We start from the raw sequence: 27,426 nt of genomic DNA, 5'->3' as shown, positions 1-27,426 counted from the left end.
CCACATAGTCAAAAGATTTTTGAGTGGATCTAAAAAAAAATGCACGTTAGGTTCATTGAAGATTGGATTAGGAGCGTCCAAATGGTTTCTTCCGGGGGCCGATTTCAGAAAAATCAAAGAATGCAAGGGCCAAGGTTGAAAGGTTTCCTCAAATATTAAAGCGTATTGTTTTTCTATCGTCGTCAATAACAGCCATTGAGTTAAAAAAAAAAGTGTTCTTCCTCTGGCCAATTAGTAGTGGTTCAATCATTTGAATTGGGAGGCTGGCTGTTTCAGTTTAATAAGTGTTTTAATAAGAAATAGGTATTTTTCCAACTGCGGTGTATTAAGAATTTATACGGATTTGCATTTATAAAGGCCCTTGGTGTTTGACTCTTTGCCCTAAATTCTCAATAGGTGTGAATGTGAGATGTTTTGATGATGAGGCTGATGATGTGATCATTGTGCAAAGTATGTGCATTTCTAGTAAAAGGGGGCAGAAAATACTCTATCCTTGAATATTTTTTTTTTTTACACACGTTTTACAAACGTATCAAAAGTCGGATTTTCTTTGTTTGCCTTGTACATATTTTATAATGTCACTATTTTTTCTTTTGATTGCCCAGTATTTAATAGAAATAACATTTGTCCTTTAAATATGGCACTTTTCAATGAGGGAGTTGCAATGTTGCTACTATGATTAACTCTTAAAGTAAAATGTATACAGTGATACCTCGAGATACAAGCTTAATGCGTTCCGGGACTGAGCTCGTATGTCGATTTACTCGTAACTCAAACAAACGTTTCCCTTAGAAATGATCTAAAAACAAATTAATTCGTTCCAGGCTTCTGAAAAAACACCCAAAATAGGATATTGGGTTGGAAAAACATTTTTATTTGTTCTAATTCGCCATCTATTAACAAAGTAACAAATAACTAGTGGTTAAATAGTACTAATGTGTTTTATAGTTCTAAAATTAGACAGATTTCGCGGAGGGGAGAGAGACGGACAGAGGGGGGGTCGGCGACTTTATGTACGGCAACGCGCTCGTAACATTACATAAACAAATCTAAATGAACTTGGATTACGATGCAGCCCCTCAAAAATAACTTTAATCTAACCTTACACTAAACTTAATTCTAATGTAGTTTTAAATTTTGATACCTTTCTTCTCCCGGGTTGGCTCTATTGGCCCCGCCTCCACCCTGACTTTCAGATGCAACCTATCGATGGGCTGTTTGCTTTTGTATTCCCTTCAAAATATTCCCAAAATGATGCACAGATGTCCTCACAATAGGATAACGCACGACCACTTGCCAACGAGAAGTAGTATATACTCCTCTCGTATTAGCGATCGCTCCGCCATTCGCACTGACTGAAAGTTTTACTCGTATCTCAAATTGCTCGTATGTCGGGGCACACGTATGTCGAGGTTCCACTGTAATCGAGAAAATTTCTTTTGGGAAATACTTCAAAAAATACTAAAATCATTTGTTTTCCTTCCAGTTCTTGAAAAACAGATGACATTTCTACAGTCATGTAAAATGACTTTGGACCGTTTCATTCCTTAATTTATTCATTCATCTGCTGTACCGCTTATCCTCACAAGGGTCCATTTTCCTTGAATTTTGCTGTAGTGGTTCAATTAATAAGTCATATCTCTTGTTTACAGACCCCCGCTGTGGTATAAATATTACAGTCATGCATTTTTTTACCATCAAGGTAGCATTTTGCCTATCGATGCAAGAGAATACGCAATTTCATATTCGGTTTGAATGAAAGTTTTCAGGTTCCACCATTTTTCCTCTGCCGGGTTGCCTCATTCAGAGGCGCTAACAAGCTACTTTTAGTTCTATTATTGATACACTGGTTCTAGACGGCGCTTCTCAGTGTCCTGCTATCAAAACATAAAAGCAGCAGAGCATGAAGAGTCCAAAGGAGGCGTCGGTGTTTCTCCGTATTATGAATCTTGATGAGGGGCTTCTCTAGCAGATGCCTTCCATCTTTGATTCCACTCAACTAGTTATTCCCTTTAACTCCTCGTTCGCGCTTGATCGAAATGGGGTGCTGATGAATACAGAACAATGTGGAAGCTGCTGAAATCAACTGCTATTATTTTTTTCTGAATTTATTTGATCTATCCACTACCGTCAAATCACTCCCGTTTGTTTTGGGTGATTTTTGCCTGTTGCGGTACACGGCGAAAAACGTGGGAAAACTGTGGAAATATTATTCACCGTTTTTCGCAGTATTTGCGTTACACAGTGCCTTGATAGGATATTCAGAGCTGCCAACCTCCGTCGACCCCATTCCACGAGTAGCCTTGTCTCATTTCCCAAGTTTATGCGAGAATGCGATTCTCGCAAAATCGATATGCGCTGAAGTCGCACAAGACGAATCATTCCTCATAACTTGTAACTCGGATGATTCACAATGCACTCGTTTTACCGAATTCTTGCAATTTACAGTGCAGTTGAATCAAGATGGCGTAAGCCGTAGCGATTGTGTGAATTTTGAGGCATTTAAATTGGAAATTTGGTACTTTTCCGAAATAGTTGCTTAAAAAAAATTAAGTGACAATTTTGGGGGATTTCCAGAGTTTAGGGAGGTTGTCTGGAGTCCCGGAGTTTTCCTTGCATTTCCGGGTAAACTCCTGAAATTCCGGAGTAGTTGGCAGCTCTTGATATTAATATGTGAGCCTTGTGCTAATCATTTATGCTAGCAGAGGACACAAGTTGGCTAGGCAGCTTTTTCCTTTCAGTCTTTTTCTAAAAATAACATGTTTATCACAATGTCAGTTTTCATAAAACTTCAAATCACAGCTGGTATTACTGCTAAATGACTGTTTAATGCTGTTTATCCACCATTTCAAGTACGTATAGGCCCACACATTGAAAACATAATCGCTAAATGACCATATTCAACAACACATAACAGAATAAAAACAAGATGAAGCTTAAACACAAAAACACTACATTTTCTTCTTCTGCTGCTGCATTTGTAACTGGCGGCCATCTTGGGAAGGACGACTAGTGCTAGCCAATACGGGACATGCCATATTGGGCCCCCTTCAAATGCTAGTATCGGTATAGGTGAAACACTTTTATTTACCGTAGCAGTTTTTAGCAAATTAAAAAAAAAAGTATAGGGGCTTTTTCTGCTGGATGGAGATTTTCTTGTTTAATCTTCCCCATTTTTTTATATAAAGCCAAACTCCTCTATCCATTCTGGTTCAGGAAGGCTCATGTGGGGCCCCTGCCAAGACCACCAGTACCAGCTGTGACCTGCAGTATTAAGCAGATGAGCTATAATACTCTCACATTTGTTGCACACACGCTTAGCAGCGCTGCACTTTTAAGTCCGTTTAGCCTCACGTTCACGGCTTTTCGCTCGGCGACGCGTTGCTCGTTGCTCTTTTGACATCATTTTAACGTGTATGTAAATAAAGCAATGAAATTAACATAATCCCAAAAGATTTCAGATGCAGGCGATGTTGGAAATGTGAAAATGATCTCAAATTTGGTTGAAATTTGGTCTCCAGTAGGCAGCAAAAGGTTTTTGGATAAAGTTTTCGAAAAAGAGAAAATGGGTGGAGAAAGAGAGTGGCGACGACGTCACGTAAAACTGACCTTTCTGCCCAGGTCAAATGTTTTTGGCCGAGAATGTCGTGAAAAAGCCGTTTATCTGATGAGTACTTGTTGTGTCCAATGTGAAATGTTACACTGCTTGCACACCTTTTGACTATTTCAAGAATAGTTATTTTGCCATCAAGAGCGCCCTTTCATTGCTTTGGTTGGTATTTTTGAAAAGACGTTGTTAAAATGTTTAAGGTGTCATCAAAGCAAAACTAATTGGTTTTAGGTCACTAGTAATGAGTGTTAAATAGAGCTAGCTGCTTTCTTCAATTTTTGACTTCAAAATAGTCATTTGTGTGATGTTCCATAGCTGATTGCTATCATTGCTATAACTGATATACTTAAGACCAACCGTATGTATACATGTGCATCTATGTGTATGTATATATATATATATATATATATATATATATATATATGTATGTATATATATGTATGTATATATGTATGTATATATATATATGTATGTATATATATACATGTATATGTATGTATATATATACATATATGTATATATATACATATACATATATATGTATATATATACATATATGTATATATATACATATACATATATATGTATATATGTGTATATATATGTATATATGTGTATATATATGTATATATGTGTATATATATGTATATATGTGTATATATATATACGTATACATACATATATATATATTTATTTATTTATTTCAGCAACACGCTTATTTATATTTATTTATTTCAGCAACACACTTATTTATTTATTCATTAACTTATTTATTACCTATTTATTTATGTCTAAAATGTATTTTCCTTTATTCTCACCCTCTTGCTACTGTGACAATGACATTTCCCGAATACTGGATCAAATCAAATCAAATCAAAAGCCTTTATTGTCATCATACACAGCTGCGTATAACGAAAATGTTGGTGCTACTCCGCAAAGTGCGTTTTCCCAGTAAAAACATAAATAAGTAATATAAAAATATAAAAAGTCACATTCGGGCAAGGTAAATTCTAAAATATTGCACAATCTAAGATATTGCACATTGTTATTGCACAGAAGGGATTGTGTGTCGTGCTGATGAATAAAGTTATCTAATCTAAGGTGCAACCATTTTTTTAAATTTGACTTTCATCTCAATGTGTATTTTATTTGTGGCCAGCCTTACTTTTCACAACATCAGAACTATTTTTATGACAACTAGCAAGCATAAATATGTCTTATTTTTATTTTTAATACAAGAAAAAATCTCTAATGGCCTACTTTGCAGCGAAACCTGTGGCGCCATTCCCAACTAGTTTGATGACACGAGACCGCTGGATGCTTTGTACACAAACGGGTATAAAATGCAAGAAACTTCACAAGAACTTGAAGTCAATGAGGCATGGCAGCGCACGCCACGCTAATGAACGAGTAAAAAGACTGGCAGCATCTTCCTCCCACACTCTGGAGTTTTCAAACCATTAATTCCAAGCAGGGAGCATCTTCCTCCCTCGCTGTGTAACGGGTGCGTCCCTCAAGGCTTTTTTTTGTAACGCCACGGGGGACGGAAAAGGGGGAGGCGGAGGGGGACCCACGTGGCGCTCAGCCGGATTCTTTTCTAGCTTCACGTTGATTGATCGCGAGGACCCGTTGATACGCTCGTAGGGATAAAAAGTTGTTCAGCCGCAGGCGGGTAAAAGTGTCGCCGCCGCTTTGATTTAGGCGTCGCGTTCGGCCGCTGGGGAGAGAAATACGACGTCCTGTGTGTCCCCTGGGGGGACGTGGGAAAGTCAGTTGGTCAGGGTGTTGGAAAAGTCTTCTGTCAACTTTTTCAGGCCAGCAGAAAGCTTGCTTAAGCATTTCATTGATGGTTCTTATTTGTGTCATTTTGTCTCCATTATTGTCCATAAAGGAGAGTCACGAGTTAAAAGTGTTTAAGTAAGTTTTCATAATTGGCTAGTTGCATATATGTAATTCCTCGGAACATTGCTATATTTACTTATTTGTTTTTTTTTTGGCCAAATACTCTTTTTGGAACCATGTTTTTAATGGTGTTGTGGATCACAAGTGTCCAAAGCAGATCAATATTTAACTCATTGAATGCCAATGACTGCTCTCGATATCTACCCCAAGGTAGGCAGGGCTCACCCGATCGATCTCTGCCAGGTCTCCAAGTCGCAATTCATTGGACGATTAAATTAGATTAGAACTTTATTTCATTGGATTGGATTGGATCACTTTATTCATCCCGTATTTGGGAAATTTCATTGTGACAGTAGCAAGAAAAGGCATAGTTATAAGTTAGACAGTACAGTCAAAGGCTGCAGAACAACAAAGCACAAAGCACAAAGTACAAAGCAAATCAAAGTCAATGGGATCATTAAGAATCACCAAATCATTAAGACAGAAAAGCAGCAAAAACACAAAACGAGCTACGAGTTTCGGTAGCAAAAACGGATAGACTCTAAAAGACGTAAAGTTGGACAAAAACTGGAACCACACACAGGAAGTCTTCCACGAGATGGGGAACTTCTGCAGACTGTGACCTAGGTAGAGAATATGCAGTCACTCTTTCAAACTTGGCACTCTCAAATGGCAGGGAAACTAATCTGCAACGATTCATTGACTAATTGACGACTAAAAATTGCCTGTATTTTCTATACATTTTATTTTAGCCAGAAATCCCAAGTGGGTGCACATTTACTGTCCCGACTCACAACAATTGGAACAACTGGAGCCTGTGTGGCTCCAGTTTTTTACCTAGCTCTACAATGTCTTGTGTGTCTTGTGTATGTCTTGCTACTGTAACCAAGAAATTTCCAGAATACGGGATGAAATAAAGTTCTAACCTAGCCTAACAATATGAACGGATCTAGCTCTCGGGCCTCGAGTTTGCCGCCGACCTTTTGCATTTTTTCCGTAACACGCATTTTCTACGGTTTTTAAGCTCATTGCAAAATTTCTTTTCCCCTCGGCAGATCCATCCGTTCATCACAGACAGAAGACGGTGGTGAGCGACATGTGCTACCCGACGGAGATTTCCAGCCTGATGGACTTCGGCTCCCCTGACTGCTCGCTGGGCAAAGGTACGAGCTTCCCTCCGGTTAAATTGAGCGGGCCTGAGAGGCGTTGCCTAGGCGACCACGCGCACAGGGATTTATCAGAGTAGTTAAAAGAGACAGGAGGGAGGTTAAATAAGGGAGCAAAGGTTTGCGCTGACCACCTTACGGACACATCGAGGCAGCCTTTCAATGTGGGTGGGCGCCATGCGACAAAAGCATCTCCTGGGTGAATTATTTTCAATGGAGTCGGATCAGAAGAGAATTTTCTGAACACGTTAGAGCAAGGGTGTCAGACTCAGGTTGATTCGCGGGCTGCTTTAACGTCAACTTGATTTCACGTGGGCCGGACCATTTTAGATATAATATTGTTATAATATTATATGTTTATTTTAGCTTTTTTAATATATTTTTACATTTTACAAAATGATTTTTGAACTAAAAACACAGAAAAAATATATATAAAAAATACAATTATTGATTTAAAAGGGGGGAAATCAGGAAATGTAATATACATCTATACTCTTCATTTTAATCTGATCCTAAAACAGAAAGTCGGCACTCATGATTTACTTTCCCGGGCCGCACAAAATGATGCGGCGGGCCAGATTTGGCCCCCGGGCCGCCACTTTGACACGTGCGTTAGAGTATCGTGTTTATCTGTGTTTGTACCTCGAAGTATATTTGCCTTTTTTTAACCACTGTTTTTTCCACGTTATTGAACAAAAGAGGAAATCAGGACTTTCAAGGTTTATACAAATTCAGGTTATGTCGCCAGCGTAGGATTCACTGGGGGGATAATTGGGGTGGCAAGCCTGTAATTATTATATAAATGCTCTGCAAAGAGAAACCATTATGTTTCATCAGTCACACATCCATAAATCTTTTGTATCCATTTTTTTAAATGTCAAGTTAGACCCATTTTTTTCCAGATTCAAAACTATAAACGGGCTGTGCAATATGCCAGTAATCGCAAAAATGTGATGAATTAATATTTCCCTCTACATATATATTCAGACTAACATGCAAATATATGTGATGGGGACAGTATTGGTAGTATCCAATAGCATAAAAGCGATTGACAAAAACAAATGATCATCAATCTGTTGTAGCTATGACAACCCAGCATGACCTACGCTAGTTCTTTGTAATGTTGTCATTGCAAGGGAGCTGGCCAATGAAAAACATTACAGTCTTGCCATTTATTTCTGAAGGGAAAACATCAATACGAATCATAATCTGGCAAACAGCAGGGAAAAAAAGCTTCACACTCGTGTCAAGGCTAAGAAGACCATCAATACAGAGGCTAGCATCCTGTCGTTGTCACGGAAACCCTTTCAATTATCACTTTTCTACACCATTTGCCTCTTTGGCCAACGGAAAACAGGTGTTTGTCTGTCTTTTCCTGCTATCAAAAGTGGCTGGTCCTTCTCAAAAAGTGATGTTTTGGTTTGTTTCCACCGCTTTTCTGAGAATACAGCGGCTCCGTTAATAACGCAGACTGACAGTTCAACTGTGTTTTTTTATTTCTATTTTTTAAAGCCTTCCGCCGTCTTTTAAAAGCAAGCGTGGCCAATGAATGGCACGGCAGCGTTAAGCCGCGGGAAGAAAAATGACGACGAGCGATGGAAATGTAGCGGCTGCTCAAGAGACGTCGGGATGAAAGCCATGAGGTTGAGATAGAGCACTGGGGTGCTGGAGGTCAGTCGGAGCTTTTAGAAGAAAAGATACGCCGTCCCCTTTAATGAATTTGGATAGAGTTATTGCAGCAATTTGCAGTGGGTGTTAAAAAGCCCTAAGGGGGCAACATCATATGGAAAATTGACTTTTTAATGGCTTGTATACAAATAGTGGGGTCTCGGGAGTGCTCGCCCACCCATTAGGCTGAAATATTTGTGTTGGCCGGTGCTACATACGCACATGGTTGTAATGGAATACTGTCTTCGCAATTTGAAAGGATGTTGTTATTGGTTTGTTTTTACAGCCGAGGCTGTGCTTGGGCCAAATGAAGAAAATAACAAAGAAATGAGACTTTCTTTTGAACACTCTTCCATGAAGGTTCGAAACTAACCTTTGCTTCGATCATTGATGGGATTTCGTGGTTTCTTGATAAGCCTTAGCCTAACATTTCAATGTACTAATTGAGATTATGGTATCTTAAAAAGGGCATTGGTTTTTATGGAGTAGGTAGTAGTGGTAGTAATGGTAGTAGTAGTAGTAGTAGTTTTAGCGGTAGTAGTACTTTTAGTGGTAGTAGTACTTTTAGTGGTAGTAGTACTTTTAGTGGTAGTAGTACTTTTAGTGGTAGTAGTACTTTTAGTGGTAGTAGTAGTAGTTTTAGTGGTAGTAGTAGTAGTTTTAGTGGTAGTAGTAGTGGTTTTAGTGGTGTAGTAGTAGTGGTTTTAGTGGTGGTAGTAGTAGTAGTTTTAGTGGTGGTAGTGGTAGTAGTAGTGGTAGTAGTAGTAGTTTTAGTGGTAGTAGTAGTAGTTTTAGTGGTAGTAGTAGTAGTTTTAGTGGTAGTAGTTTTAGTGGTAGTAGTTTTAGTGGTAGTAGTAGTAGTAGTTTTAGTGGTAGTAGTTTTAGTGGTAGTAGTAGTTTTAGTGGTAGTAGTAGTTTTAGTGGTAATAGTAGTAGTAGTTTTAGTGGTAATAGTAGTAGTAGTTTTAGTGGTAATAGTAGTAGTAGTTTTAGTGGTAATCGTAGTAGTGGTAGGTTTGGTAGTGGTAGGTTTGGTAGTGGTAGTAGTTTTATTAGTAGTAGTCTTGTAATAGTAGTAGTTCTCAAATTTTATATTACTCTTGTCATGGGAAATGTCCAGGAAGGAAGTTAGTATTTTCTAATATTGTAGAAATGATTATAATTTGAAATTATTTGTTTTTGCAAAGTTGCCTGTTTTTGTTGGAAATTGCATTCATTTTTGTCTTCAAATGGTCTTAAAGTTTTTTTATTTCACGTTTGGAAACCTGTAGGAACCCTTACATCGGTAGAAAAAAATGCATTTGTCACGTGATTGTCACGATTTTCATAGGAACTTTCCATTGAACTGGTCCGTCGTTGAAAAATGACGCTTTTCAGCCAACAGGGGATGTCAGTGTGCCTCTGACTCACCTGGGCGGATGTCACCTGAGCTCTCAGGTGCGCTTTCCCCTCCCCCTTTTACTCCCAGAGGAGCTGGGGGAGGGCGACTCACTGGGTGTGTCCCTCCAAACAGGCGTAGAGCGAGAAGGACGCTCTCGGGGATCGCTTCCTGGTTACCTGCTCGGTTCTGGGGCGGGGCTCTCACCAGGGTGGCGCGCGTCGCTCACCGCGCACTCGGCGTCGCCTTCGGCTTTCTATGAGAGCTCGCGTCGACGGGTCCCACCGTGGAGCCCAGCCCAGCCCAGCCGGGGCCCACGCGGCCATGAGGTCTGACGGGGAGGAAGGGAAGCCCGGTGAGTGGCGAGCGCACGCCAAGTGGCGATTTTTACGGCCTTGTCGTTGCTCGGCGCCAGCGTGAATGAGTTCAAGTTCACAGTGTCAAGTCTGAGTCTAGTGCCAGTGTGCTTTTTTTGTTATGACGTTGGAGGTCAAACTATTGCGTGGCTTTAATTTGAGCCCCCGCGGCTGTCATTGAAGTGGCTTTCAACTCGACGGTAACATGATCGTGCCGCTATATTTTGCTTTTTGCTTCTCTTGGTCTCCTTTCAAGGAAAACCCCGCATGGCCAATTGATTTTATCAGTGTGCCCATAAATGGGTACGAACAAACAAATGATAAGACAAGCTAGCTATGTTTTTTAAAGCAGCCGTATTACAATATGGTTCCTTATTTTGCCGTGATTTCATATTTTATGACAAATATTGCTTATTTTACTTCTTAAAATACTATACATGAATTACCATTTAGTCATCGCCATGGAAGTTATTTCACTGCATTTTCTCTATTTGAATGAATTATGTTTTATTTCAGGAAGTTTCAACTTCTTTACAAATAAGTTCACTAGTTCAGCTTATAGTTTATGATATCAGCTTTTAAAATAAGTTCACTGTTACAAAAATTAACTAGTTTTCCATTGACACATTCAAAATACATTGATATTTTATTTTAATTAAAATTGTTAATTAAAAATACTTTTAATGTTATTACTTTCCCCCAAATCCACAAATTTCTCGAATAAGCGTTGATAAAATCTTCTAAAGCGGCTTCCACCGATGAATTACCTCCCAAAAGAAATGCAGTGAATCCATTGGTCATTCGGGTCCTTACGAGATCACTTCCTGTAAATTTTGAATCATTTCTAATTGATGTTTTGGGCATTTCCTTTTGATTTGAGGGCATTTTCTAGTTGATTTTGTGTGACTTTCTCTTAGTTTTTGGGGCATTTTCACTGGGGTGACGGACGAATGAACGCTATGGCTCAGGAGCCATGTGTGGCTGTTTTGATGGGTGTATATGGCTCTCCGTTTTTTACTTTTGAATTCTCAGTATGGCTCTCAAGGAATAATGTATGAAAATATGAATTGTTTATGGCCCACGGGCCTCAGGTTTGACAACCCTGCTCAAGGCCTGTAATTTTTAATAATTATGGATTGGTTTTGTGTAGTGGAGATCTAGACTGACCTCCTCATTATCCTTTTCTGACGACCTAGATACGGTCCTGTATGGACGAGCAACCTGCTTATCTATTAATCTGCCACAATAGACTGAAAGCATAACACGCACAAGTATGCTGATATGTGGATATTGTGCGGATAAGATCGGGAGTAAACACGCTGGCGTCGTTCGCCTCGGATCACACGCTCGCATTTGATACACTTCATTTGGAGTTTAACACAATGGCTTCCGTTGATGATCATTCGCCGCCAAGCCGTCGGCGTCAGTTGCATTGAAAATGTTGGTCGTGTAAATCCTGGCTTTTTTGGTGGTATTTTTTCTGTTGTTGTCTACACTCGCCATCTCAAATTCCAGACGAATAGCGTTTCGAGGCGGATTCCACACGTAGAAAAAGCAGACGGTATGCTAAAAAAAATGCTTGTGAAACTGACGTCAATGGGACCCCACGTAGCGCAAGGCATTTACGGTCTTTGTCCTCGTTAATATTTCACGCCGTCGCTCCGATGAAATCCGAGGACTAGTTTTGCATCTATGAATGAATGGCATGTCTCATTAAACATCTTTGATGATGTTTCGAAGGCGGATCATTGTACTGCGTGGACCACGCGCTAGTTAATATTTAAACGTGTGTATTGTGTACGTGGCTTTTATCAGTCCCGTGACGTGTGGCACTGTCATAATTCTATGAATTCTCTCTCAACGTAAGAATAATCCGGCATTAAAAAAAAGGACATCAATTTCAACAGGACTGATTGGTCAGCGCATCGGCCTCACAGTTTGTGGAGTTTGCATGTTCTCCCTGGGCTTGCGTGGGTTTTCTACGGGTACTCCGGAGGTTAAATCATTTTAAATACAGCCATATGAGCTTGCTTCTGTTTTTCCTATTCTCGAAAATAGGTGCACTTATCCCTCGTTTTTCGCGGATAACGTAGACCAAACATGGCCGCGATCATTGAAAAACTGCAAAGTAGGATCACCCCTATTATTACTACATACCATACTATATATACTCTTGATTGAATGTTTCACTCAACCACGTGATCAAAACAATTTAATTAATTATTTTTTTAATTGAATTGAATTATTTACCGAAGTAAAGCTCGTCCTCTTGATTAGCATTAGCAGTTAGCTTCTACTCCTGAAAAAAAAAGCATTTGCAACAAACTGTGATCATACCAAATATTTTAAATCTCAAATTGTACAGTAGAAAAAAAATACCTTCAATCGTTTGAATGAGCTAATCCATTTTTTTAATCATTTACCGATTATTTGTGGATAAAAAAACAGAAAAGTGAAACGTTCCCCTATGGCCTATGTGTACGTACGGTCTAAGTGGGTGGGCGGAGTTAGAAAGCAAAACATGTTATCAGAAATGCCGTAAATTGAAAATGTAGTCGTCAGATCTAATGTTCCCCCCACATAAATCCAACAAATTGTTTCCCATCGAAAGTCCCCTTGTCATCTAGCGCCATGCTTTACGGTGACATGGCGCGACGCTGCCACGAGATACGTCTGAACGGGGCCGAATGGCGGCGGCGTCCTTGGACGTACGCGCGCCCGCTGAACGTGCGAATCAATTTCAGCTATATCTGCGCCTGTCATCCTGGCGCTAGGCTCTCTCGTAACACAAGCCCACTGGCAATTCATTAGCGCTTCCCCCATAGACGCTAAAACGGTAAATAAGATCCGGATGTCTACTGAAAGTTACGCCGTAGAAGAGCTGCCCCTGAGCAAAAGACTACTTTTGATTGACGCTTCCCCAAAGGTCACATGGGGAGCCGTTTCCAATCATTTGATGTTAATGCATTCAAATTGTTGTTCGTTTAAGAGACTTCACATCCTCTAATGAAAATAGACGGACGGCGTCCTTGTTTGAAGAAAAGTGGGAATACAGTAATCCCTCGAATATCGCGGCTTCACGACATCGCAGATTTTTTTCTGGGGGATTTTTTTTAATTACATTTTTGGGGGGAAAGTTCATAAAAATGTGAAAGTACACACTGAAACTCGCAAGCGGAAGCCACTCCCCTGTCCTCGGCTTTCTACTAGGACTGAAATTTTAAAAAATGATCACATGGTTCCATGCGGTTGAGTGAAACATTGATCAAGAGGACAAGCTTTACTTAAATAATTCAATTCATTAAAAAAATAATTAATTAAATTGTGGTTAATCATGCGGTTGAGTGAAACATTCAATCAAGAAGATATAGTATGCTATGTAGTTATAATAGGGGTGACCCGACTTTGCGATTTTTCGGTTATGCATGTCTGGTCTACATTAACGGCAATAATCGAGGAGGGATTACTGTAACTGTGGTATTTTCCAGACTATATATACTTTTTTTTAACTTTTAAAGTTCGCTGGGCTATTCGGAAATAATTTTAAAGACTTGAATGGATTTGGTATTGATTTGGAGTAAGTAAGTATTGGGAATTGGATTGGATTGGATAACTTTATTCATCAGCTAAATAAGTTATGTTGTGTTCTTTAGGCTAAAGCTAATGTAAAGATGCCAGTTAAGCTTGTTGTTCTCAATGTTAGTGTTAAAACAATCCCATTTAATGGAATTAATTACTTCAGTACATCGAATGGTTTTAAAAATCTTTTTTGTGCTTTCAAATGTTTAGAGAAACTTTTGACTGTGGATGTTAAGGATTTGATGTCTACCTGTGAAAACTGTCTGCCAATTGGTTGTTTGTCTCTTATGCCCTGCGATTGGTTGGCACCCATTTCAGGATGGACCCCCCCGTCTCCTACCGGTAGTTAGCTGGGATAGACTCCAGCACCCCTAGGGGAATGTCTATGCATCGATCCTCAGTCCTATTTCTATGATTTATTGTCTCAGGGCAGATTGATGACATGAACTAAATGTGGATTTATTGTGCGTTGCAAATGAGCCTGGTGGTCGTAGTTCATTTTGAAGGTGTTTCCTTAATGTAAATTTCCACACTAAATAGTGGCTCACTTACTGACTTTAAGGGGAGCCAATGACTCGATAGACAACAGCTAATAGATGCGTTGATCTTTTGAAACCATCGGATAGCATTTGAGATAAGTTCAAGCATTTGTTACGCGAGGTGACTACCAAACTGGCCTGAGTTATTCCGCCGCACACCGGTTTCAATCGCCCGAGACTCGTCTGTTGCCCTGACGATGCGTTTAATCGAGAGCCCAGAGTCTGATCTTCCCGGTGTAATTAGATGGGGAGGGGGGGGGCTTAAAGCTCAGCCAACCGCTGCTCCTCTTGTAATACACTGCAGAAATAGCAATGCTGAGTGTACACTTGGCTAACTTTTGCACAGTTGACCCAGACGTAAAAATACTATATATAATTCACCCCCATTATCTTTCTGTGCACCCGCTTTTAATCGACCCTATTTTCAGAGCAAATTGCAGTTGCTCAACGTCCGTGTGTGGTTCTTATCATCCTCCTCGTTTGTCGCTAGTTTTGGAACCGGCAGAAACGTGTTTGTTATCTATCACCGACAATAAGATCATGTTTTAAGGCACTGGTGTCAAAGTGGCGGCCCAGGGTCCAAATCTGGCCCGACACATCATTTTGTGCGGTCCGAGAAAGTAAGTCATGAGTGCCGACTTTCTGTTTTATGATTAACTTCCAATGAAAATGATAGATGTATAGGGAATATTTCCTGTGTATCCCCTTTTTAAATCAATAATTGCGATTTTTAATCCAAAATTGTATTTTTTGTGTTGTTTTTAATTCAAAAAGCTGTTTTAGATCTATAAAAAACTTAATATTTAGTGATTTTGATCTAGTTCTTTTCATCCTATTTTTTTTAAATAGTAACTAAATATTATATCTAAAATGTTTTCTCTTTTATTTTTCGCTGTAAATAAACAAAAAGGCAATATTTACTCTTTTTCTATTTTAAATAAAAACAAAAGGTTATAACATATGATAGATGTAATATTTTCACTATTTTCTGATTTAAAAAAAAGTACATTTGAAAAAAATCCACTACAAGAGAATATTTGCTATTAAGAGGCTGAAAGAGAATATTTGTACTCATTTTAATGTCTAAAAATGATCTCTCCATGATCAGAAAAGCATTCAATTCAGAAATGGATTCATTTTGGCAGCCTAATTGGAAGATATAACGGCCCTCCAAAAAAAAGCCATCATGTTCAATATTAAAGTGAAAAACAGAAAATATTTGTATTTATTTATTTTTAGATTTTACAAAATGCTTTTTAAACTAAAGACACAAAAAGCAAACAAATGCATTAAAAATGTGCAATTATGTATTTAAAAAGGGGAAAATCAGAAAATATAGTATACATCTATAAACTTCATTTGAACTCGATCCTAAAAGAGAAAGTCGGCACTCATGATTTACTTTCTCGGGCCGCACAAAATGATGTGGTGGGACGGATTTGGCCCCTGGGCCGCCATTGTGACACCCGTGGTCTAAGGGGACATTCAGGCAATTGAAATTGAATGGCAGCTAATGAGACATCAAATCGTTGTTGATTCCGAAGGGCCCGACGATCTTAAGGCGTCTGCTCGATTTCAACCTTTTTTAAACCGGCAAAAGCCGACTGTTGTGGGAGCAAATTGCACGGGTAAAAATCCCACTTAACGCCCCACACAACAAAGGAAGATCGCTCACGATCTTGCTGGCAATTCTTGACTTGAAGTAATTACATCACCTTACTTAAATGGAATGTGCAGCTCTGAGATGATTGCTCTTATCGCCGCCATTTTCAGACTTTCCCCCCAGTTTGTTTGATGAAGCGCTCGTTCCTATCAGCTAATTGCCACATTAGTCCTTTTCAGCCTTTCGCACGCAAGCGGAACATTCGGCTTATTCTTGCTCGTTGTAGTTTGAATTCGTCGCCGTCCACACGTTGGAGGATTACGAGGAGTTAGTTATTTTTAACCGCGTTGTAATTCGCCGGAAACATGTGCGGTTTATTGCAATAAAGCGGCGAGAGAACCTCCCTCGAGGTTCTCTTTGGTCGTCATCGTCGTGGCGACTGTCAGAAGAGCGCTAATCCTGCCGATTAGAATTGCTTTGATTCCAATTCTCCACATTGAGATATTTCTGTTTTCCGTGCGCAGGATAAATAAAACACCGTCAAGTTGGGTTTTTTCTTTCCCGTAAAGAAATGACAGGCCTTATCGCCGTCCCTTGCTTTGAACGCCGGCGCGTTTGTTTCAGGCCGAAAAGCCGATAAACCGGAACGGGCGGGAGGGCTTCCGTATATTCAACTCGAAAGAAGATGTGGGATAGAACCTGCTTTGCAATGGCAGCGTACAGCTGCGCCCACAAATCTGCTTGCGTCTTATTGATGGAACGATTCCAATGTGCCTATATGCCACCTATAAGGCAATTGCAGTTATATCAAGCAGCAAGTGTAGCTTATTCCTCGTCTTTTTTCATGCTAAACACAAAATGTGACTGTCCCGATGCTGATTATTTGACTTCCAAATAGCTAGGATTTATTTCTGGGATCCGATAGGCATATTTTTGGAGCAGTAAAAATAATGGTGGGAGCTAACGTTGCTTGATCAAAATAAGACATTTAAAGATGTCTTCTTGTACAGTGGTACCTCGAGATACGAGCTTAATGCGATCCGGGACTGAGCTCGTATGTCGATTTTCTCGTAACTCAAACGAACGTTTCCCATAGAAATGAACTAAAAACAAATTAATTCGTTCCAACCCTCTGAAAAAACACCCAAAACAGGATATTGGATTGGAAAAACTTTTTTATTTGTGCTAATTCGCCATCTATTAACAAAGTAACAAATAACTAGTGGTTTAATAGAACTAAAATGTGTTTAATATTTTTTGCACGGCAACACGCTCGTAACATAACATAAATAAATTTAAATGAACTTGGATTACGATGCAGACACACTCAAAAATCATTTTAATCTAACCTTACACTAAACTTAATTCTAATTTTGTTTTAAATTTTGATACCTTTCTTCTCCCGGGTTGGCTCTATTGGCCCCGCCTCCACCCTGACTTTCAGATGCAACCTATCGATGGGCTGTTTGCTTTTGTATTCCCTTCAAAATATTCCTAAAATGATGCACACAAATGTCCTCACAATAGCATAACGCACGACCAATTTCCAACGAGAATTAGTATATACTCCTCTCGTATTAGCAATCGCTCCGCCATTCGCACTGACTAACGGGGAAAAAAACTGAAAAGTTGCGGGGAGAGAGACAGTGGCCATGATGTTCTTATGAGCAGCCTCTCGCGTCCGCTGTCTGCTCGTATATCAAAATTTGTCTCATATCTCAAGATAAATATTTGCCCGAAATTTTACTCGTATCTCAAATTGCTCGTATGTCGAGGTACCACTGTACTTTGAAAACAATGAGCAACACTTTGCAACCATTTTCTGACAGGCCCAAGACCTAAACAGCAACAACTCAATGCATTTATTTATTTGTTTATTTTTTAACTGCCCATTGCATTTCTTCATTCCATTTTAGTGGAGCGGCTTTCATCCATCAAGTCCTGCGATAGTAACTACCAATTCCCTTTCGCATCAGCGCAATCTGTTTTCCAGGGACTAAAAACGTTGGCCCCGCCTTTCCTGCACACCAGCCGCTTTGCCACTTTGCTCGCTCTCTTCCAAGCGCGTGCGGTCTTATCGCCGGGCGAGACGGCGCTTTGATGGACATTTTAATAAGACGACGGGTCCAGAGGTTAATTGAACGGGCCGTCTAACGAATAAGGAGGCAATGGCCGCCGTCAAATCACCCTCAAAAAACAAACAGTGATACGTACGTGTTCAACTCTCACTGTAATTTTCACTCTTTCATGCACCAGTTATTTTTTTTTTAAACCCTCGGCTGCCATTGACGGCACGAGACGTCCTATCCATTTTGACTGGGAGCGGTAATTCATCTTTTTTTTTTCTATTACGCATATATATGCTTTGGAGAAAAAAAATGGGGTGGTGTGGGGCCCCAGGGATTTCTCGCCTGGACCCCCAGAGACCCTAGCAACGCCTCTGGGAATGAGTTAAAGAGCAGGCTGAAGTAAATGCAATGAAAACAGCTGCTCAGCAAATAAAGGCCATCCTGCAGGTAAACACATCAGCAAATGGATTTCGCCTGCAGGGAGGCCTACTTTGCAGCTTGTAACGCGCCCTTTTTTTTAATTTAAACACTGCTTCTCTGCTTTGCACTACTTTGCTTTTTTCTGGTCAACTCATCTGAAACTATTCGACAGATTTGTTTAGCCCACTAGGTGGTCCGATCTGGCTATTGGTTCTTTCGATCTCTGCTGTCGATGGCAAGAAACCTTAAAATCCCTCAAAACCATCTGGAAATGGTCCAAAAATCAGCAAAAAGCGACTGACACACAAGAAGCAGCCCGCCAATTCCCCCCCAAATCAATAGTAAATGACATTTTTTTTTACAGGAAGTGACCTAGAAGTGACAAGGAAGTGTCGCTGCCTTAATGACTTAACTGGCTGTGGATGTTTATCTTTCAACGCCATCGTTTACATTTTTAGGGCCATTAATAAACAGTTGGCATGAAATGGATTTGGCGTGAACGTGGCCCACCAAACGAGAGTTTGACCCCCGTTTTGCAGCCTCTGTAGTTGCAATTGTAAGCCCGCCTATTTGCACTTTGAATCCATAAAAGCGGGGGTTGCTTTTGCTACATCTTGTCAAACTTGTTTGCGTGCCAGTTTTGCCTCGAGGCAAAAAAAGGGAGCATTCAGCCAGCCCTGGGTTGCAGTGGCACTCCGAGCCTATAGGGGGCGATCACGTGACGTGTGATTTCAGTTGTAAATGTTAACAAAATCTCTAATTTTTGTTTTGGTCCGCAGTATTATTGCACGAGGAGGTGGCCCATCTTCAGGAAGAGGTGCACCTGTTGCGGCAGATGAAGGAGATGCTGGGAAAAGATCTGCAGGAGGAGTCGCGAGGAGGGGGCAGCGCGGGCCTGCTCTCCGCCGCTGACCTCCACGTCCAGCTGGTCGACAAGGAGCAGGAACTGGACCGTGCCAAAGAGGCCTTGCAAGGTTGGAACCAGCACCCTTTTTAATTTATGAAAATCCTGCCATAGGGCAGCCGATCAGTCAATCATATTTCTGTTATTTTTTGCAGCCAAACTTTTTATTGCATACTTAAAGGGACAGACAACACTTTCCAGCAGAAATAATCATGTTTATTTCAGAAATACATAAACACACACAATTCCATTTTCCTGAGGTGCAATAGTGAAAAATTCTTTTATTGTCTATTTTTATGCACTTAAAAAAGCATCTTTTTGATGACGCAAAAATCTATCATTCTTGTACCTGCCACAAAGGAAACATGAGAAAAGTTTATCTTTTTCTTTGACACGTTTGTCTGCAAACAAACAAAGGCCTGACTTTGAAATTGGAATGCAATCAGAATACGGCAATTACTGGGCTTTGTTTTCAAGTTGCGTGACGCAACACTTTTGGCAGTTTGGATTGCGTTAGGCTACATTGTCGATGTTGCTCGCACTTAAGGGTGACGCCTCACATGCATTGTGTAACCATCACTAAACAGGTTTGGAATGCAGAGTGTGAAATATGAAGAAAGGAGATGAGAATGCTGACAGCAGGCGGGCCTGGGCTTCCCTGAAATTTTGGGACCTGGCTTCCAATCCCCGTCTGTCCACCTTTTTTCTGGCTCCTTGTGCCCAAAAGTCATGTCAATTTTTTTTAATTTTTTTTAATTTTTTTTTTTACTTCAACTATTGGAGGCTCTGCTGGCTGAGTGGTTAGAGCATCAGCATCAGCATCAGCCTCTGGCATTTGGGGTCCTGGGTTCAAATCCTGGTTACTACCCGGAAACAAAAATCTTGTAATGTGCCCTTTTTTAATTTAAACCAACACACACCAAGACACTTGGTCCCCCCTATGGCAGGGGGGGGGGGGACACCAAGATTTTTGTTTCCAGGTAGTAACCGGGATTTTAACCCAGGACCCCAGATGTCAGAGGCTGATGTTCTAACCACTCAGCCGGCGGAGCCCCCGATAGCTTAAGTTTAAAAAATAATAATAATTGACATGACTTTAGGGCGCAAAGAGACAAACAAAAGGTTAACCGACCCAGGATTTGAACACAGGACCTCAGATCTCAGAAGCCAACACTCTAACCACTCGGCCGCTGGGCCCGCTATAATTTGACTTATTACAAAAAAAACTTGACATGACTTTTGGGAACGAGCAGCCAGAAAAAAAAGTGGACGGATGGAGATTGGAACCCAGGTCCCCAGAACTCAGAGGACAATGCTCTAACCACTGAGCCACCAGGCTCACTATCATTTGACATTTGAACCCAAACCCTATCCCAGAGTGCATGTGACGCAAGCCCTGTCCACGTTCCACTCCCAATTTGAATTCAAAAACTTTGGTGAGAACACATATTTGCATGATGAGTATAGATTTCCAAATATGACAGTCTGATAGACTAAGTTAGAATAAATGAGTCAATTCCACTGCATCTCACATGCTAAGTAAGTGAGCACTTGATTCCTCCTTCCAGCACCTGGTATTTCCAGGAAGGCTCCCACCCAAGTAATAACCAGGCCTGAACCTGCTTCACTTTGGGCATTTTCAGGGTAGTATGCCATAAACCCAAGTAGGACATGAGATTGGACATTTTGAGTAGCACCTCTAATTTCAGCAAAACCAAACTTTGACCCGTTCAATGCACATTTTTCATTGAGTTTGGCTGACAAATACAGAATGTTCCAAAAATGTTTGACTCCATGCATCCTGCACTGTCTTCGCTGACTGAGTCCGAGCATACTCTACCTTTTCTTTTGAAGTGAACGGCATTTCCTAACATGAAAAGAGAGAAATGCCTAACGTTACACACAACAAACTTGAAACGTTTCTACATAAGCTGTGAGTATATGAGGTCATTCCGACGAAATTCGGCCTACGAAATGGGGTCAAACATTTTGGAACACCCCGTATATCTAACGTGATGTGATTTGAGAGCTATCGTAAAAATCCTCCCATTGGATTGAGTTCTATTTTGCGAGTCCAAAATGACGACTAACTCTACCATGATGTCACGTCGCAGCCATGAAAGCCGACCGTAAGCGTCTAAAAGGGGAGAAGGGCGACTTGGTGAGTCAGATGCAGCAGCTGTACACCACACTGGAGAGCCGAGAGGACCAGCTCCGAGAATTCATACGCAACTACAACCAGCATCGAAAGGCAAGTCCCTTTTTCACACATGCCAAACGTCAAAATTCGGATTTCTTAGTGCTCGAGATTTTCCAGAATTGGTTGCCCTAGTGGCATTTACCTGTGACGTGTACCAAATAAAGGTCACTACTACTAATAATAATAATAATAACAATGCTTTTCAAATAATTTCTTTTTTTCAACAGTTAATTCTTGCAAAGAAATTAAAAAAACACAAACAGCAAATCTAACTATTAGTCACGTTTTCGTTTTGTGGACATAGTTAACACACGAGAATATAATTGCAATAACAATGTGCAATATCTTAGATTGTGCAATATTTTAGAATTTATCTTGCTAGGATGTGACTTTTTATATTACTTATTGATGTTTTTTTTATTGGGAAAACGCACTTTGTGGAGTAGCACCACCAATTCCGTTATCCGCAGCTGTGTATGATGACAATAAAGGCTTTTGATTTGATTTGATTTAGAATACATACGTCATTTGTTGTTCTTTGAAATTCATGATGTTTTGTAGTTTTGATATCAAATGCGTATTCAGTCATTTGGTTAAAAAAAAAGTGTTATAGCTACAGTTGTGGTTTGGACGAATACAAATAGTCAGAGTGACGTTCCACTTTGTAGGAGAGCGAGGATGCGGTCAAAGTGCTGGCCAAGGAGAAGGACATGCTGGAGAGGGAGAAGTGGGACCTGAGGCGGCAGACCAAAGAGGCCACCGAGCAGGCTAACCTTTTACGCTCTCAGCTGGACATGAAGGAGAACCGGATCAAGGAGCTCGAGGCCGAACTCACCATGGTCAGTCAAAAACAGAGCCGCATTTTCTTCTCCCCACCCTCCACCTGGCAAAATTCCCTTGTATTTATCTGTAGGACAATCCATTTGGATTTACAGTAGCAGACGGGTGTTCATATAATTGAACAATAGGATTTTAGAGCTGATCCTAGTATTGCGTGTATGACTTACATGGCGTCCCAGCGTCGATGTCTTCAATCCAATGACCTTTTGATGTGATGCCGCCATTCAGTTTCATTTTTTTCCACCTTATGGCTCCAAAGAAAAAAGCTGGGCTTCTAGTTTCAGAAGGAGGGGATAGCAATTTGTTTCATTTTTTTATGCCTAATTTGTAATTTTTCCTTTTTTTCCCCACAGAAAGATTACTATTTGAATTCAATGCTTTTGCTTTGGCTATCAAATGAGTGAAAGTGACGCCTCATTGGTTTTGTTTCTGCGAGCAGGCCAAGCAATCTCTGGCCACGCTGACCAAAGACGTCCCCAAGCGGCACTCGCTAGCCTCCGGCGTCAACGCCGGCGGCGGTGGCGGCGGCGGCGGCGGCGAGCCGCTGGTCAACGGCAGTCAAGAGTGGGTGATGCAGGCCGACCTGCCGCTGACCGCCGCCATCCGGCAGAGCCAGCAAACGCTCTACCACGGCGGACACAACGCCGACAGACAAGGTAGCGCTCGCCTCGCTCCCCGGACACTTCATTAGGTACGCATAAACTGCCGCTTTGTACTTCGGCCATCCCAACAGCGCGTACCTAATGAAATGGCCTTGGGGTGCCGTCCGTCTTGGTGTTTCTACTAACTGCTTTCCTCGAGGTTTCGTGAACTAACGGTGGGCTTGTGTCCATTCTGGGACTGCGCGTGTGTGTTTGTGCGTGGCCCCTCACCCCAGCCGTGGTCAGAATCAGCCCCTGCCACTCGCGCCAGCCGTCCGTCATCTCTGACGCCTCGGCGGCCGACGGGGACCGCTCGTCCACGCCCAGCGACATCAACTCCCCCCGCCACCGGACGCACTCCCTCTGTAACGTAAGAGCAGTCTGCCATTAGTGTGTGTGCTGTGTGTGCGCGTGTGTTTGTGTGTGTGTGCGGTACACGGTCGATTGGTCGTCGGTCTTTTGGTCGCCGATCTTTTGGTCGCCGGTCTTTTGGTCGCCCGGAAGGTAAGTGATAATTACCATTTAAATTGTTGCTCAAATTCCCTAAATACAAACTGTGAATGACTATTTAGTCATACTTAATGCCCTAGTAATTATTAGGCTAAAGAAAAGCTCCAAATTTCCCGGACTTGTATTGTTTTTTTGTTGGAGAACTTGTTAAGACCCTGACTGACGTCGCTTCTTAAAGGGACAACGCATGTACATACAAACTCTTCTACACTCACACGTCGGCTCAGTGAAACTGCTCATGGCCATTGTTGGCTTTTATTGATGCGTAGACTGTGTTGTTTTACCTTGTTTTGTCGCCGGTCTTTTGGTCGTCGGTCTTTTGGTCGCCGGTCTTTTGGTCGCCCGTGGTCGCGGTTGGGGCGACCAAAAGACCGCGACCAAAAGACCGGCGACCAATTGACCGCACACGGTGTGTGCGTGCGTGTGTGCGTGTGTGCGTGTGTTGTTCTGCTGCTGCTAGCTAGCATGGCTTCTTGGTGTTGGTGACGGGTGGAGATTTTAAGTTAGGCTATCACTGAATATGACGCACAAAAGAAGTTTAAATTCAGTCTATATTCGGTTGCAGTTCTCAGCTTTAACACTAGATGGAGTTAGTCACTTAAACAGTCCTTCTCCGTTATTTGTAAGACATATTATTAGCCGCTAACGTCATACTACAACAATCTCTACTACATGACTACTGCCATGTTATTTACTAAATATCACCTGAAACTTTTGGGGGAATGCTACATTTATTTTAAAAGCACTAACTATAAGAAATGTATCTAATAATCATACAAAGCCACAAATTATGCACATTTCACCTGATTTAAGTGCTAGCATAAGCCTGAAATTGTTTAACATTCCGCCAAGTCATCGTAGAAAATAAAACTAGCTCAGGCAGTCTTTCCACTTTTTTTATTTAAATAAAATGTATTGTAAAATAGTAGAAAGGGATATTGGGATAACTATTTTTCCCCTCCAGCTTGCTACATCCTCTCTTATTTTCGCATACTTTTTACCAACTGCTTTTTACACCAAGGTAATATGCACAAAGGACTACAGAAATTAACCATGGTGTGCTTTTGTGTGCGCTTCAGTCCATGGAGGACCTGGAGGAGCAGAAGCGTAAGAAAAAGAAGGAGAAGATGACGCTGAGCTCGCTGTCGCGAGTCTTTGCTCGTGGGAAACAGCGCAAGTCTATGGACCCGGGCCTCTTTGACGGTACTGCCACACCCGACTATTACATAGAGGAGGATGCTGACTGGTGATACTGTGTGTATGCGTGTGTGTGTGTGTGTGTATGTGTGTGTGTGTGTGTGTGTGTGTGTGTGCATGTAGGAGTTTGTATGAGATGGGCTTCTTTGGGGGGGCTATCCAGTTAAAAAAAAACAAAGCCTAAAAGAGACTGCTATTTCACCAAATGTATAGTATATGAAACCCTTAAATTGTATGTATGTAAATGATATATATATTTATAGATGTATGCATATGTACATATGTTTACATGCATATAAATATATAGGCGGGGTTATGTGTATTTGCAGACATGCTGTATTATTGTGTCTTTGTTTTTGTTTTTTTTACAACTGGAGACTTGAAGGACTGCAGTTTATGTGTAAATAGGAGCAATTTGTCTTTTTAACCTTGTTTGCTTTTTTTCAAATTGTTTTTACTTCATGGCGCTTTATACTTGGAATAATTTTGGCCGGCAAAGTCCACTACACGTTCGTGTGCGGGGGGAAAATACCCAAAAATGACTATTTATGCAGTTATGTGTTGTCATACATATCATAATCGCAACATGGGCCAGGGATGGAATTTCATCATCAGTTAATGATCCATAACAAATGTGACGCTCACCCTGGAAAAATACCGTATTTTCTCAAATAGTGGCTTCAGCATCATAATACTCTGTGATACTGATGATTTTAACGATCACTGTATACTGGTATAATATTTTGGAAGTATACATAATGCCGTAAATATAAAGTAAATGGTAGTAGAGCTCCTAAAAATATATAAATGACTTATAATTTCATTTTATAGCTTTTATGAAGTATCATTTGTTTCCTGGAAAAGAATATCTGTATAATAGATTAAAAAATACAGTGGTTAACAAATATATTAGACCAGCACTTTTATGTTTGTATTATGTTATGGCAGATAATATTTTATTACTGTCATTCCAGAAGTGGAAAAAAAATTGTAGTTGTTGAATGTATTTAAATTGTTAGAGCTTAGCAGTCTTTTCCATAATGCTGGAAGCACAGGTGGTCTAATCGGTTTGTTAATCACTGCACAATTAATATTTTGCCATTTAAAAATAGGTCCATATTGTTTAAAATACTAAATACTACACTCAAAAATAATAAATGGATGGAACGCCAATAAATATAAAGAGACTTCTTTTTAAATGTCCAACCTGCAATAAACGCCACTATTTCAGGAAGTACGGTAATTTGTTGTAGTCTCGCTGTTAGTACTTGCTTACATCATTTCTTCAGAGCTTCCTAACAAGCCAAAATGAATGAATATGTTAAAAAAGACCATTATTGTCATTTCTTATTCATGCTTCATTCATCGTTTCATCAGCAAAATTGACTTGCATTGGAAATGCAAGCCTTAGTGTTGCTTTATTCTCCTGTTCGTGTAACACTCCTCCTAATACGTCTCTGTTGAATGCTTTGTAATGTAGGCAACATGGAATAAAAGAGGAAATCTATGGATGTATTTTATTTAACAAATAAAAACAAATATTTATCTGCCGCAGATACACTTTTTGGGGCGGCATGAAATCTTATTTTCTAAAAGAAAACTATAGCACATGTTCCATGTAGCAATTGTTGTTTCTAATGTGTCTCTCGTCATTTGAAATCACTTCTTACAGTCGAAGGAAAAAGTCTACACACCCCGAAGGAAGCATGATATTACTATAACATGTTTGCTAAACTTGAAACCAGTGTGTGCAGACTTTTTATATCTATGTAAATGTTTCTTTTAGATTATTCACATCGCACATCACCCTGCTTATTTTAATGAACTGAACTATGAGAAACCTTATCCTTAGTTACCAGTCTAAGTTAAAAAAATGGTAATTGGACACCATCTATCCCTTATAAATACATGCGTGTTTAAAACGGTAAAGCCAAATTTAGACTATAGCTCCATCTAAAGGTTAAAAAATTTCAAGACCACCCAATTGAATTGAATTGAGGGACAGCGAGTGGGCTGATTTTTAACTATTTGAAGTAAAATGATAAAACAGATTTGTGTCAAAAAATAAATGACAAAAATGCATGTTTTATTGAGTTGAAATACTACAACTGGCTGGCCACCAATTAAGGGTGTCAGCCAAAGTTATCTGCGAAAGGCTCCAGCACCCCCCGCGACCCTTGAGGATACGCAGTTGAGAAAATAGGTTCAAATAAACCAAATCAAGCCACCATCTTTTCCGCTTTCAATGTGGGGGGACAATATGGGCGTGGTTACGCCTATTGTCGAAGCAAAGCAGCTGAGTTAATTAAGCGCATGCGCAGTAAGTGTTCCTTTTGGAATGCCTTCCTATCCTGTCGGTCGAACAAGCACGCCAACAAGGTAAGGAGTAGAGCAATTTGCTGGCCTAAATGCGTTTTTATCACGCTATCGGGAGACTTTTCAGCAATCAATTGAGCCCAAAATGCCAACCAATCTCTTAGTTTAATGCCAGGTTTAACACACCGTCGACAATTTAAGTTTGGGCTTCGTGCCGTATGTTGCTAGTTAGCATTAGCGTTAGCGTCACGATTTGACTTAAAAACTATGTTATCCGTTTTCTCTCCATTATTGAGTCGTGTAGCAAGACTTTAAATTTAATCGAACAACGCCAAGACATCAACCGACAGTTTGCTGGGTAAATGCTCACTCTAGTTAGTTCCTGTTCGTGTTGTAAGTAATGATAGTTTTCATTGCCAGTGCTAAACACCCGTTGCCGATTTGTAATGGTTCTGTTTTTACAAAAACAATCACTTGTACAAAACTGTTAAGCCAACTTTATCCTAGCTGTTAACGTCAGTCTGTATA

The 27,426-nt window shown here is 40.5% G+C and overlaps 1 protein-coding gene across 6 annotated transcripts in view; it reads left to right on the top strand.

The window, feature by feature from the left end:
• Positions 1–26,132, top strand: part of kaznb (kazrin, periplakin interacting protein b) — a 76,659-nt gene extending 50,527 nt beyond the window's left edge. For 3 of the 6 annotated variants that reach the window (XM_077601867.1, XM_077601868.1, XM_077601870.1), the window contains 7 exons: positions 6,568–6,675; positions 19,070–19,264; positions 21,309–21,445; positions 22,063–22,233; positions 22,674–22,890; positions 23,112–23,245; positions 24,465–26,132. In XM_077601867.1, the coding sequence (XP_077457993.1) occupies positions 6,568–6,675; positions 19,070–19,264; positions 21,309–21,445; positions 22,063–22,233; positions 22,674–22,890; positions 23,112–23,245; positions 24,465–24,635 (1,133 nt within the window). In that variant the 3' untranslated portion in view covers positions 24,636–26,132. Of the gene's footprint in view, positions 1–6,118; positions 6,140–6,567; positions 6,676–9,861; positions 10,080–19,069; positions 19,265–21,308; positions 21,446–22,062; positions 22,234–22,673; positions 22,891–23,111; positions 23,246–24,464 lie in introns of those variants that run through there. The other 3 variants (XM_077601872.1, XM_077601871.1, XM_077601869.1) reach the window with 3 other exon arrangements.
• Positions 26,133–27,426: the final 1,294 nt, after the last annotated feature.

Source organism: Stigmatopora argus, chromosome 6, assembly GCF_051989625.1.
Source record: "Stigmatopora argus isolate UIUO_Sarg chromosome 6, RoL_Sarg_1.0, whole genome shotgun sequence".
Taxonomy (NCBI): domain Eukaryota; kingdom Metazoa; phylum Chordata; class Actinopteri; order Syngnathiformes; family Syngnathidae; genus Stigmatopora; species Stigmatopora argus.
Note: the sequence above shows the minus strand (reverse complement) of the source record. Positions and strands in the feature narration are given on the sequence as shown.